At 44.2% G+C, this 14,088-nt stretch overlaps 1 protein-coding gene across 2 annotated transcripts in view; it reads right to left on the bottom strand.

Annotated features, from left to right (window-relative positions):
• CUNH10orf67 (chromosome unknown C10orf67 homolog) overlaps positions 1 to 14,088 on the bottom strand; it is a 105,370-nt gene that overhangs the window by 75,399 nt on the left and 15,883 nt on the right. For both annotated transcript variants that reach the window (XR_779337.3, XM_010619821.1), the window contains exons 3-4: positions 12,957 to 13,100; positions 11,240 to 11,314 (exon numbers count right to left, since the gene is read on the bottom strand). Coding sequence is in view for 1 of the 2 variants with exons in the window: in XM_010619821.1 (XP_010618123.1) it covers positions 11,240 to 11,314; positions 12,957 to 13,100 (219 nt within the window). In the remaining variant the exon portion in view is untranslated. The remainder of the gene's footprint in view (positions 1 to 11,239; positions 11,315 to 12,956; positions 13,101 to 14,088) is intronic.

Here is a 14,088-nt window from a genome sequence, read left to right as displayed (position 1 = left end):
ACTTTTTTTTGGTACCAGAGAGCGAACTCAGGACCTTGCACTTGTGAGGCAGGTGCAGTGCCACTGAGCTAAATCCCTGGCCCTGCATTTCTTTATTTTGAGACGGTATCACTAAGCTGCCCAGGTTGGGCTTGAATTTGTGATCTTCCTGCCTCAGCCTCCCAGGGTGCTGAGTTTATAGGCACTGCCATCACACCTGGCTTAGTTGCTATCAGTTTAGAGTCTTATAGCTATAATATGCTTTATATAAGCTTCATAGTAACCAGAAATAAAAAAGCTTCTAGTAGAAATACAAAAGATAAGAAGAAAAAATTAAAGCATAATGCTTGAAAGGTCAGAAACTTTGTGCAAAAGTATTCTCTGGCTTAAGAATGACATCATAAACACCCATTTTTTAAAACACTGTATATTTTTAAAAAGTCAAACACAAAGTTTAGGTTTTCATTACTATACTTTCTTCTATTATCCGTAGGACAGTTGTTACCAATATTTATTTTATTGCTATCAATTTGTATTAGAAATATGGGTTTCAAGCTTTACATTTAAATACATTTGTGTGTGTTTGTTTCGTTTTATTTTGGAGGTACTAGGGCTTTAACCCAGGTTTTTACGTGCAAGACAAGTGCATAGTCCATCACTGAGCTACGCCCCAGCCCTTTATTTTTTTATTTCAAGACAGGTCTCGCTGAATTGCCCTGATTAGTTTAGAACTTTCTGTCCTTTTCTCCCAGCCTCCCAAGTTGCTGGGATATATATGTGTGTGTGTATATATATATATATATATATATATGCTACCATAACCAGCTTGCATCTCTGTTTTTATCTGCTGTTTTATGTTCATAAAAATTTATTTGAAATACAGCAAATTTCTTCTCTATTTTAAGGAAAAAAATCTATGAATTCTGAATACTTTAAAAATAAATATTCGTGAGAACATTATTTCTAGGATAAGAAAAATGAAGACAAAAATGCAGAGCCAGCACTTTGCTTCACGTGTCTGCTTCTTGCTTCTTGGTGTAACTGGAGTCAGAAGTGTCAGCTTCAGTTTCTGCTCCCAGAATTTGGAGAGTCCTTAAAATCTCCGGGGAGACACCCATGGGGGTTCTGGGTACCGATTTATCCTACACTCGAGGAGAGTAATGCTAAAGAGGACGCTTTAAAAGAGTGAGGAGGAGGCTGAGAAGTCTGGAATTCCCTTCCGATGAGGCTCAGTTAAGGAGTCAGGGGTTTAACCAGACAGAGAAGATGCAGGAAAAGTGAGGCTTCCTCCGCTATTGGGGCAACGACGGGAGGAACAGGGGTTCGTTTGCCACCTCACCTTTGGGATGCTAGTTACAGTGGCGCCACCGAGGAAGGCTTGAGGACCAACACTTGTGAGGTGTGGTCACAATACAGGCTGACTGCTTTAAGTTAAAAACAGGAAGGACACATTGCCATTCATCTCCCTCAACGTGCTCCCTCCTGCTTCAAACACACTTATCCCATCATTCCTCCCACTTCCGGAAGCAGTTCCGGAAGTCCTCTTTCGTGAGTCTTTGTGTGGCTGTTTCAATGTCCGGAATCAATTAAAAAATATTTCCAGGGCAGGGGATTTAGCTCAGTGGTTCCGCCGCCTACCTTGCAAGCGTAAGGACCTGAGTTCGATCCCCGGTACCCCCCCAAAAGAATTTTCCAGCAGTTTCTGTCAAATAAAAACACTGCGGTGTGTTCTCATCCACCTTATGCACTGGAGCCATCACCGTGTGCCTCCTGGCTCTTCCCAAAGCCAAAATGACCACGAAAGGTAAATGTTTTGGATCCATTGAGGACACTGAGGCAGCCACGACATCACAACTAAAGATATGAAAGAGGAATTCCAGAGGTGCTCCAGAAAGTGGTAAGAATGATGGGCTCACATGCGTGTGAAGTGAGGGGAATATTCTGAGGGGGACAAATGACAATATATCTTTTTTTAATTTGTTTTTTGGTACAGGGGATCGAACTTGGGTCCTTGTGCTTGCAAGGCAGGCAGCAGAACCTCTGAGCTAAATCCCTGGCCCTGACAATGTGTCTTTTACTGCAATAAATTCCTTAAAAATTTGGCATCCACTGTATTTTTCAGTCATACCTTGAGGATATACAAATTTGCATTTTTCTCTGATCCACCTGAATATACCTCTAGCCTTTTGTGACTTTCTACCAAAAAAAGAAAAGAAAAGAAAAAGAAAGAAACAGCACCTACAATGATGTGTATGGATCTCAGTGCCTCGGAAATTACAGGTAATTTAGTAAGTGATGGCTGCTTCATTATCCCCCATTATCTGCAGTGGACGAGGACCAAGTTGACCTAGCACTGTCCCTCACGTTCCTGTCACGAACGCCGCCTACGATGGAAGAACCGCTGGAGGCACAGTTCTGTGCTCAGTCCCAGCACTTCCGGTCTCTGTGAAGCATTTCCAGGGCTTTCCCTACGTCTGTGTCCCTTTCTTCGGTGTCACTATCCACCTCTTCACCTCCTCACCTCATCCTAGCTACCCCCAGAGACAGTTCCACCAAGGCCCTTTGTTGAGTGAAGGACTTTCCTTGTAAAATAAAGATCGCCTGAGGTGGCAATGACTTCAATTTTTCAGCCTCTGAGGATCACTGGCAGTGGTAAAGGAGAAGGGGGGTTTTATGGTCCTTTGATCAAAGGAACGAAATTCTCATGGCCACATTTCAAGCACTCTTAGATAGGAAGATACCTAATCTTTTGAACAATGGAGAATACGCTTCTCCCCTTACTCCTTCTCCCAGATATCTTTGGCATATGAAGAGCCACGCAAAGACAAATCTGCATTCATCCTGCAAGCGTTTGCAGGACCCGCTATGTTCAAGAGTTGGCTAAGGCACAGGACAGGAAACAGGGACACGGGCCTGAGAAAACCGTCCATGTCTGGGTAGGGTACAGACCAGGAGAGAGCTGCTGAGTCTCTCTCAAACTGTTTAAAAGCCCCAGAAGACAGCTGCCTCAAATAGCATGCAAATAAATGTGGCAATGCACACCAAAGGAGCATATTCCAAACTCCAAAGCAAATTTAAATTTTCCTCCTTCTGCTTCCAAAGGGTCTGGATGAGAAACCCTACTCCCAGGCTGTGAGTTTTTGTCCATGCACACTTCGCTTTAGCACTTCCCTGCAAAGAAATGTCTCAGCTGGCTCAGTCCCTTCCGTTTCGCAAGGGCCATGGGACTGTCCTCTTTTGCAGAATTATACTCACTTCGCAGAGTAGGGGGCTTGGTCACTGGCTTGCTTCGTGCATCAGGGCCAGAGCGGTTACCAGGGGAGGACGCCTCCCTGCCGCATTTCGGCTCCCTGCGCAGGAGGAAGTGTACGTTTCTTCTGGTTGACAAAGCAAGGAAACAACCAGAAATGGGGCTAGTGGGGGAAAGGTTTCTTTTTGAGGTACTAAAAATGTTCTACAATTAGATTATGGTGATGGCTGCACAACTCTGAAAATGTACATAAATAAAGAATTTGTACACACTCAGCCGGTGAAATTCATGCCATGTAAAACGTGCTTCAACAAAGCTGCTAAAAATTCAGTGGTTTCAATGCACACTAAGAGGCTTTGAAATGTGACAGAAAATATTAATTTTCTAAAGAAATAAACACATAATACTTAGGAACAACTTAGTTATATAACAAATACACACTACCTACCTAAATCTTCACTGAAATGCAAAAAATAAGACATAGGTGAATCGAGACTAATCCAAGATAATACTCATGGACAGGAAAGCTGAACATTGTAGATGAGATGATTTCTTCCAAAATTAACAAATATACTTCCAACTAATCCAACTGCAATAAAAATGCAGAAAAGAAGGCTTTTTTGAAGTGGAAGCAAACAAAATTATTTCACAGTTTATCTGAAAGAATAAAAAAAGGAAAGAAACCCTTGGGAAAGAGATGAAAAAGGCCTAACTACTAGATATTAAAACATATTTGTGTCCAGGCATGCTGCTCAGGGACAGAACACTTGGCCACCACGTGCAAGGCCCTGGATTCAATCCTCAGCACCACCAACACACACACATACAATATAATACTAAAAATATTTCATACAAAAAGCATGCTGGGGGTTTAGCTCAGTGGATCTGCCACCTGCCCTGCAAGCACAAGGACCTGAGTTCAATCCCGGGCACCAAAAGAAAAAGCAATATGGAGTCACAACATAGCATAGTCTTAATATGGACCCACATAATGCTGGAAAGGACAGAAAGGCAGTGCAAGCTTTTGTCTCTTACCACCTTCAGTCGCTGAGTCTGATCCCTGCTCAGCTCTGTGTGTAGCCATGGCACGATAATCACTGCGGGGCGTCATAGGTGTGGGGGTCACACACGGGCGAAGCCAGCACTTTAGGAGGCTGAGGCAGGAGGATGGATGGAAAGGTTCAAATCCTGCCTGGGCAACTCACCAAGACTGACTTAAAGTAACAAATCAGAGGGGCTGTAGGGGGAGCTCAGGGAGCTGCTCTGATACAGCTCAAGGTAAAGGCTTTGTGCCCGATCGCGAGCCCCAAAGGAAGAGAAGTGGGAGGACTGACCGTACTGCCGTTTGTCAGCCTGAAATTCACCTCACCTGCTTCACCCCTCTAAGACTGAGGGCGCCAGAAGAGGAACTGACGGGGCACCCAGCTGCCAGCTTCCGCCGCGTCCCTCTGCAGACTGCTCGGAGCCACACCCAGACTTCTCCAAACTGAATTCCGAGACGGCCTTCCCCTCAGGCGAGGACAGTCAGCCCGAACGGAGACGATGGTCAGCCGAACCTGCCTGAGCTAATCCTCAAGCCCTGCGTCAGAGCTCCCTGCAGCTGCTGCGCTGGGCCTTCATCTTTTCTCTATCACTTTCTAACTCCGCCTAAAAAATCTGCCTATGACCAAACTGATGAATCCTGCTTCTTTCTTTCCTCTTTTTTTTTTTTAATCTCCCTAAGTTGCTAGATGAGGCATGAACTTGTGACCCCCCTGCCTCAGCCTCCGAGGGCTGGGATCACCACCATGCGCACCATTATGCCCGGCTTTAAATTCTTTTTTCCGTGACGAGTCAAGAACTTGCTCTGGGCCATGTTTGCGGTCTCCTCCTCTTTGGAGGACCTCCTTAGATCCCATCCAGTGCAGCTTCTTGTTTTACAAAATCTGAATCCTGACTGGTACATTTCAAAAACCAAAAACAGCTAAGGAAGATGTACTTTTGAAAATGTTTTGAAAAAGTACTTCTAGCCTTAACTAGTCTCCAGGGGGCAGCAGAGAGTCACCTACGCTTGACCGCCCAAAGTATAAACTCCGGCTGCATTTCAGTCTTTTTCTGCCTTACTAAGTCTTACCAATCTGGGTGGCCAGGTCTAGAAAGGCTTTGTAGGGTCATGGATCAAAGTAATGCTTGCAAACCAAAGTGAAGATTCAGATAATTAATTTAATTGAATTTAAATTTTATTCAAATAAGGCAGCTAACCAGAACGAATACACTTTGTTAAACATAGCATTAGCAATGGGAATGAAAATCCAACAAATTATGAAGAATTTAATCCTTTCAGGTATTGGCACTCTTACGAGGAGAAATGGCCGGGCTGGAGATGCAGCTTAGTGGCACTGCGCCTGCCTGGCAAGCTAAGGTCGTGAGTTCAACTCCTGGTTGAACTGGAAAAGCAACAGAAATATTCCATATAAAGAGTGATATTTATTATTCAGCCATTTAACATGTGATAAATATTGGAATCACATCAGTGTCCAAGGAATTATTGAAGACCTGGAGGACTATAAGAGCACGGTTTAATGAATCATGGAATTCAGAACTACCCTCACACTGTAAACAACAACTCTGGAGAAGAGAGATTACATTTTTTACAAGAAAGTGAAGAATACTTAGATGAAAACTGAGAGACTGGGCTGGGGATTTAGCTCAGTGGTTCTACCACCTGCATCACAAGCACAAGGACCTGAGTTCGATCCCCAATACCAAAAAAAGAAAAAAAAAAGTATAAAACAAAACTGAGAGAGTGCAGAAGCACAGCACATATACAGAACACATGAACTGGCCCTTACTTCCAGGATTCTACTAACACAGGTAAACTTCAGTGCTGGTTTCTGACTCCTTACAGGACACAGAGCAAAGATAACCAGGTCCTCCTCAGGAAGTCCATTCTGCATAACAGAAGTCCAGCGCCTTACAGCCGGGGCACCAAAAGGCCGCACAAGTTAGAGAAATGCAAACTAAAACAACACTGAGATTCCATCTTATCCCAGAAAGAGTGGCCATCATCAAGAACTCAAATCCTCACAAAGGCTGGAGAGGCCGTGGGGAAGACACCCTTTTACACTGCTGCTAGGAATATAAACTGGAACTACCACTGCGGAAATTAGTATGAAGATTCCTCAAACACTAAAAGTAGAAATTCTATTTGACTGATTTCTTTCCCAGTCTAGGTATTTTCCCAAAAGAGTTTAAAGAAAAAACATTACGCTACAGAGGTACACGCACACCCATAGTTACAGCGGCACCATTCATGGTAGCTAAATCTTGGGAGCGGCCTGTGTGTCCATCGACAGATGAATGGATAAAGAAAGTGTGATTACAACAATGGAGCACAACTCTGCCATAAAGGAGGATAAACTTGAGGCATTTGTAGGAAAATGGATGCATCTGGAGAACATAATGTGACGTGAAATAAATCAGGCGCATGAGCTTAAATCTTACATGGTTTCTCTCACCTGAGAAACCCAAGTTATAAATAAAGAATGAAATAAAAGATAGGAAGTAGGGAGCTAGATCTTTCTCAAATGGGAAGGGGATCGAGAGACGGAGGGAGGGGAGAAGAGCACAGGGGAAAGGAGCAGTGATGTGCTCCGTACACAGGCCAGCTCTGTTCAAGGAGTGCAAACGGTATGCACCTTCACTAGTAAAAAAGAATGAAGGAGTAGTAAGCTGCTTGAATCCTTACCGACTCTCACCCCATTCTCCCGGGGCTGGGTCCTGCGTAGAAACTGTCTTTAGGGGAGGGGAAGGAGGAAAGACCTTCTGAGCTCTAACCGCGGAAAGGCGGCCCACACAGTCTACTGCCCAAGCGTATGCATCCAATGTTCTCAAACGCACGTCATGCTGAGAAGCAGGGCTGTAAAGTGGGCATAGACCCAAGGGTTTCACAACAACAGACACAGGTGTTTTCTGAAGAAACCCACCTCTATATTGGGCCTCAAACAATTCTCCTAGAAATAGGAGTTTGCAGTGAAAAGCCATGAAATTCAAAAGCAAATGCTTTATCCGTGGGTGAGCTGGCACTCGGGAAAGCCAGCATTATCAGACCCTCCGCAAGGAAGACGCAGACACTAAGAAACGTAGATGGGGCACATTTAAGGGTGCAGACGCAAAGAGAGGCTCCACGGCTGATTTGCATTTCCAGACATATATTTATCCGTGCTGGAAATTTTTAAACAAGCACCAAAACAGAGAAGATAGGAAGAGCTTGCCAGGTACTTCTCCACTTGTTTGTGCTGAAATAATCTTGGGGGAATCCTAGACCCAAGTCGTCGCTCGCAAGACACGTCAAGGTGCATTCTAAGAACTGGGGATTCTTTCTTACACAATCACAACGTCATCATCGTACTCCAACAAAATGCACCAACAGTTCCTCAATATCACTTACGCAATACAATTCTTCTGGTTGTCCCCAAAACTTTCTCCTCTGTTAATATACATTAAAAACCTTGCTGTTTCAAGAACCGCACTGCAGGGACGGAGCCCATACGTGTAGACTGCACATGCCGCCGTTTTTCCAGTGCGTCCTTAACACTGTCACAGAAGCAACCGCCCGGAAGTGTAAAGCGCCTCTCTTTCCCCTGAGTAGAAGCTGCAGGTATAGAGGCACAGACGCGACAGGGCTTCGCTTCCACCTAGCAGGGGCTGCAGGGCTGCGTGGTGACTCTGTTACTAGTAAGTCCACTGTCTGTGGCTCACGCCTGCACCTCTGGAGGCCAGAGCACGAGGACTGAAGCCAGACTGAGTGAGCTACATAGCAAGGCCCTGTGTCAGTAACGACAAAATAAAACAGCCTGTTAATTAGACTTTAGTTCCACCTGCAGGGAACACAATGGCTGGTGGCCACAGCCTGACCACGTACACTTCTGTGACCAGGTCCTATTTTCCCTGTCACCCGATGTGGGAAGTGGGAAGTTATTTTGCCTAAATAGCAGTACCTGACCAGCATCTGTCCTTCAGATAACATAATATCTCTTCCCTTTGGGGAACCCTGTGCTTGATATTATCTCTGGGGATGGTCATGTGATGCTGGTCTGGCCACTCTATTTGGGGTAGGTCATTCTGGGTCAGCCCCTCATAGGCTCTATTCAGAAAGACACACTCTCCCTGAGTTTGCCCTTATGTGGGGAGAACATGCTTGGAAATTAAATCGTCAGAGAAGGTTGACTCTGGGGACGAACAATCTCTTAATGACTCAAGCGCCTAGACCCAGCTTTTCCTGAAGTCCTATCGCGACTCTTTCTAGTCACACACACGCGTGCACCTGTATCTCCTTTCAGCCAATGACAATGTCAGTCAGACTTCTCTCGCTTGCCACCGCAAATATTCTAACATGCACTAAATGCTCACTTAGAATCCCTTTTGGTGTCTCGCCTGCCAACCGAAGCACTTAATTTAAAACCCAGCACAAATCTCACCCTTCGGCAAAGGTTTCCTGAAGGGCTCCAGCAGAAACAGCAGGCTCTCTGCGGCACCCAGAAGATCCCAGCCTGCGGGCCGACAGCACTCAGCCCCTCCAGCCCCCGCTGTGCCCGGTGCATGCTCCTCTCCCCTCCTCTTGCTCCTACTTCGTCTCCACAAGCTCAGCATCCGGCACGTGTCTCGTGAAGTTGGTTGCTGTCTTTTATTTGTTAAAGTATCTATATATTTTTAAAACGATGTACGTCAGGTCTAACCATATGAAATTGCTGATATCTGACCTGAGAAAAGTTCCAAACAAGGCAATGCCATATGATCCAACACAGTAACTCCTGAGGGCGACTGCACATATCTCGGGGTTCTTTATCATATCTGCTGTCAGTGGACAGAGTCTCTAAACCTAGATACTAAAATAATACCGAGGCAAGGCCGGGGATGTAGTTCATTGGTGCCATTGCTTGCCTCTCAAGCGCAAGCTCCTAAGTTCGAGCTCTGGTACCACAAAATTAAAAAATAAATAAAAATAATAATAATACAGAGGCAGACAGACACCAACACCACAGTGTACCGGGAATATGAAGGTATCTATTTATTTAATAAACGCTTAGATGGCACTAACCACATTCTAAATGCTTCACCAAGATCAATGCATTTTACCCTCAGAATCCCTTCTGTGAACTTTCATGGTCCCTGTGTGACAGCGGAGGAAACTGAGGCAGAGATGTTCAGTACTTTGTCTAAGGTCACCCAGCAATTACACAGCACAGCCACACTTCTAATCACAGTGGTTGGACTCCAGAGTCCTTGCTCTAAAACACACACTGGGATAACTGAATCAGGATGCTACTGTTCTGTGCTAGCAGACAAGCACTGGAAAAGCATTCTGTCCAACGAGTTCCCCTGAGAAATTGCTGGCTGATGTGTGCGGATACGGCTCCAACTGTCGATTGCTGCATAACACATCTCCCCAGACACAGCAACATAAAACCCAACCGTTCTTTATGCTCGCAAATCCTGTGAGTCAGGGAATGAGGAGGGCAGGCGCCTGTGAGGCCTGTGGAGCCTGGAGACCCCGTACCTACAAGCATGCTTAGGCTTCTCAGCAGAGCGGCTGCGTGCAGAGGGTGTGGCCGAACAGGAGCATTCTAAGAGTATAAGAGCAAAGTGCCAGGCTTCTTTCGACCTCACACACTAGCTTATTGCCGGCCACCTGGATGAGAGGGGGGGATTAGCTGGAGCCGGAATTAGAGGGGCAAGGTGTGTGACACACGGGTGTGGCACCAACCTCCGCAAACTCAGCTTGGCACCGAGGTTGACAGGTAACTGTACTGGGATAGTTTCAGTTGTAAGTACCTGCACAGCCAATTAACAGTGCCTAGACACTGACTGAAGCATATTATCTCATGAGAGAAAAGGGCGAGAGGCCAGGCAAGTCCCGAGGTACTCCAGTTGCCCAGCGATGTCACCCAGAGCCGTGCTTTCCCTCTTTCCACTTTGCCACCTCAGCACGATGCTCTGTAGCTTGGACCTTGATTTTAGTTTGGCTGCAGCAATTCCAAGCCTCAGAAGGAGACAGAACAATGTCAAACAAAGGGGGAAAAATGCTATTTGCTCCCATGACCTCCTTTGAATTAGAAGACCCACTTCCTCCAGAACAGTCTGCTGAATCTTCAGGTACTGTTGGTTAGGGGCCTGACCTTGCCCGTGCCCTTGCCACAGCCAGAAAGGAAAGCATCTCGCAACTTTGCTTCTACAAAACCAGAAAGCTCCTGTTAGTGTGACAGGGAGAGCAGAGAATGTGCGTACAACACCAGAGTCCACTCCTGGTACAGGACGTTCACTCACTTAGCAGTCAGTGGCTGAGGGTTAGTGGCTGCATGGTGCCGACGCAGGGCTGGGGGCATGGAGAAGTCACGCAACATCCCCACCCTCCCAAGGCCGTGGTCAGCACAGGACAGATAAATAACCAACAGCCACACCATTAAATACAAATGTGCTGAGTGCAATGAAAAGAGGTATGCGATCAGAGGGTGGTTAGCTGTGGGTAGAAAATACTTATTTATGGAAACATGTTGAAATGAATGGTGGAGTTATAGTTACAATCCAAAACAAGCATTGAAAGGATGAATTTTCCCACTGTGTCTGGCCCACAGACATGTCCCTGTCACTTGAGAAGTTCCTGTGTGGAGGGTGAGAGAAGAGACTGTGCCCTGGACTTTCTCACAGGGCCCATGACCACTCTTAGGACCCCGATCTTCTATCCAACAACATCCTCACCAGACAAACTCAGGGTTACTTTGGTGCCTGCCTGGGGAGCCTGGATACCAGATTGGACTTCTGCCATCTCTGGAGAGTTACCATCATAAAATGTTACTTTGCTAAATTTAATGTGAGTGTGAGCAGTGTCCGGCCTGAATCCCCTGAAATAACCTGAAAATCAAGGTTGAAACAGACTTGAAAGGTATAAAGAATGAGTGGGAAACTCAAGGTGAGCCCACTGGTGCACACGCAGGGATTAAGCCAACCTGCTCTCAGCAGCACCAAACCCACCTGGTACATCCCTTTGATGACAGCGATGGCATCAGCTAACTGCTGCTGAAAGCATTTTCTCATGTTCTCCATATTCTGCAAAGCAAAAATAAATACAGGAAGCATGACAGTGTGTTTCCAAATATGGCTCATGCATACTAGGGAGGAGCTCTGGAAAATCCACCATCAAACAACCTTTCAAGAACTTCAACATATAATCATTTCTCCCACACTGAGCTATTATAACACAGTTGGCTTTTACTTACCTCCAACCAAAAGCAACAGAAATAAAGCTAATACAATACAGATAATTTCATTTTATAGTAGGTTAAAAACTTTAGTGCCTTCCCTGAAGTATAAAAGCAGCAAAATCTGAGGCTGAGGCAGAAGGGTCATGAGTTCAAGGCCAGCCTGGACTCTCCAGTGAGACCCTGTCTCAACAACAACAAAAAGTAGCAGTGTCTTTTTGTGATTCATCTCTCCTCCTGGTCTTTATACTTTTTGATGGCGTATGTGGCTGGTAAGAAATCTGGAGTGGACAGTCTATAAACTAGAGTCATTTTCAGATTAATCAGATACTTTGTTTAGATAGGAAAAAAAATGAGAGATGGTACATTTTTGAAAAATGCTCTTGACTCTGACATCAGTTGATTCTAGCATGTAGTATAAACAACAAACAGGTTTTTGAGCAATAAAGGATTGCATTTAAGTACTATGTCCCTCATTATCTAGACTCATTTAAAGTGACCTAACCTTGGGAAGCTCTTTCTTAATCTGTAGATCCAGGCTAACAGGATATCCATTTGAGGATTTCAAAAGGCCTGCAGGGCAAATTTATTTAAAAGACTTGGCATTTTTAGTACGTTGTGGTCAACCAAATATGAGTTTTCTTGCTTTCTAGCACAGAAATAATAACAATGCCTGACCTTAATAACAGATAAGTAGGCCACCCTGACCAAAGATTCTAGAAAATTTCCTGAAGCATTAGTTTTCATGTCTTGGCTCCTGCAGAGCCATCAAAGCCCAAATAATATCATATAAAGTTGTGGTTAATCCAGGTGTGGTGATGCACACCTATAATCCTAGTACTTTGAGAGGCTGATTGCAAGAAGGTCACAAGTTTCAACCCAACCTGTGCAATTTAGCCCACAGCAAGATCCTATCTCAAATTTAAAGGGGAAGAGAGTGTTGAGGGTGTGAAGTCCCTGGGTTCAATCCCCTGTACTAGGGGAAAAAAGTGTGGTTAAGAACAAAAACTCAAGCATAAACTATTTGGCCTGAAATCTGACCTGGCTCTCTGCTGTTTAACTGGTGACCTTGAACAAGTTAATTAAACTTTCTGTGACTCAGTTTCCTGAGAAAAGATAATTATATGAACTTTAGAAGGGAAATGTAAGGACTAATGATTTCATAGACAAAGAATTAAAAGAAGAAAAAATTCCTCACACATGGCCAGGTATGGTATCATATACTTATAGTCCCAGCACTCAGGAGGCTGAGGCAGGAAGATCACTTTGAGTTCGAGGCCAGCCTGAGCTATGTGATGAATTCAAGGCCAGCCTGAATTACAGAACAAGACCCTGTCTCAAAAAACAAAAACAAAGTTCTGACTTGTAGCAAAGCTGTAAGTATTACTTACTATATGAGATGAAAGTCACTGAATTCAAAACTGTAGCACACGCTCATGGAAGCCCAACATGTTTATGTTTAAATGAGAAAAAAATGACAGAATTCCTACCTGTTGGTTGTGTTTTTCCATCTCTAGGATCCTGTCATACAGAGCAATGGAGATATTAGATGACTCCTCTTTAAGTCGTTCTTCAAACTTCAACTGAACCAGTTCTTTAAGGAACTTAAAATCTACCTGAAGGGATGTAACAACCTAAAAAGTGAAAAGGATACAATGAGACATACAACTTGGTACCTTGCCACATTTACCTGTCAGGCTGTAACATACAAGAGGGATTCCAGTAACTCCACCTCCTGGTGGCCAGGATTTCAAAATGGTGGCTACTTTGACAAAACCAGAAAAGCTAACGGAGTGCTATGTTTCAGTACAAAGATCCATGCCCTTCAAATCTCATGTTGCTGAGCTTAATCCTGAGTGTGAAGTTTTAAGTGGGTAGAAACTTCATCTCACTGTGGTGAAGTGGGCCTTTGGGATGTAGTTAGGACTAGACGAAGCCATCATGGAAGGAAGTGGGAAGCAGGGAGTGGAGTGAGGGAAGTGGGAAGTAGGAGATAGAGGGGAGAGAAAAATGGCAGCAAGCACATGTGAAGTGTGTCTTAAAGTGTGTTCCCCAGGGCTGCCACACACCATTTCCATCTAAATCCTACTGACCAAAACTTGGTCAGATGGACACATCTATTATAAGAGAATAAAACTATAAAAGGTTTCTGAAAATTGTCTTTATAAAAGAAGACAGTAAATCGGCAAGCATGTAGGAAAGAGACATCCTCAAAAGCTACCAGTGGGAGTGTAAATTGGTACAATCTCTATGTGGAGCAATTTGGCAATGTTCTTAAAATGACTACATCCACTGACTCAGAAATACCACTTTTAAGGATTTACACCACAGATTTCCTGGCATGTGAATATGTGCAGGATTATTCATCACAGTAAAGGATATGAAACTACCAAAATGTCTTATCAACAGAAGAATAGCTAAATATATGATGTACATTTTGTGTCATGATGTACTTGTGAAATAAAGCAGCAAAGTCTTTATGTGCTAATATAGAATGATTTTCAAGTAATATTAAGCAAGAGAATAAAAATAAAGTAGCTAAGAGTGTAGTAATATGTTACTTCATGTGACAGTTATATCGATTAGTGTTTTTAATAATAACTCTTTTTTTTTTTTTTTTTT

Source organism: Fukomys damarensis, unplaced genomic scaffold (assembly GCF_012274545.1).
Source record: "Fukomys damarensis isolate Sample0158 unplaced genomic scaffold, DMR_v1.0_HiC HiC_scaffold_37, whole genome shotgun sequence".
NCBI lineage: Eukaryota > Metazoa > Chordata > Mammalia > Rodentia > Bathyergidae > Fukomys > Fukomys damarensis.
The sequence above is the reverse complement of the archived record's forward strand: the minus strand, read 5'-3'. Positions and strand labels throughout refer to the sequence as shown.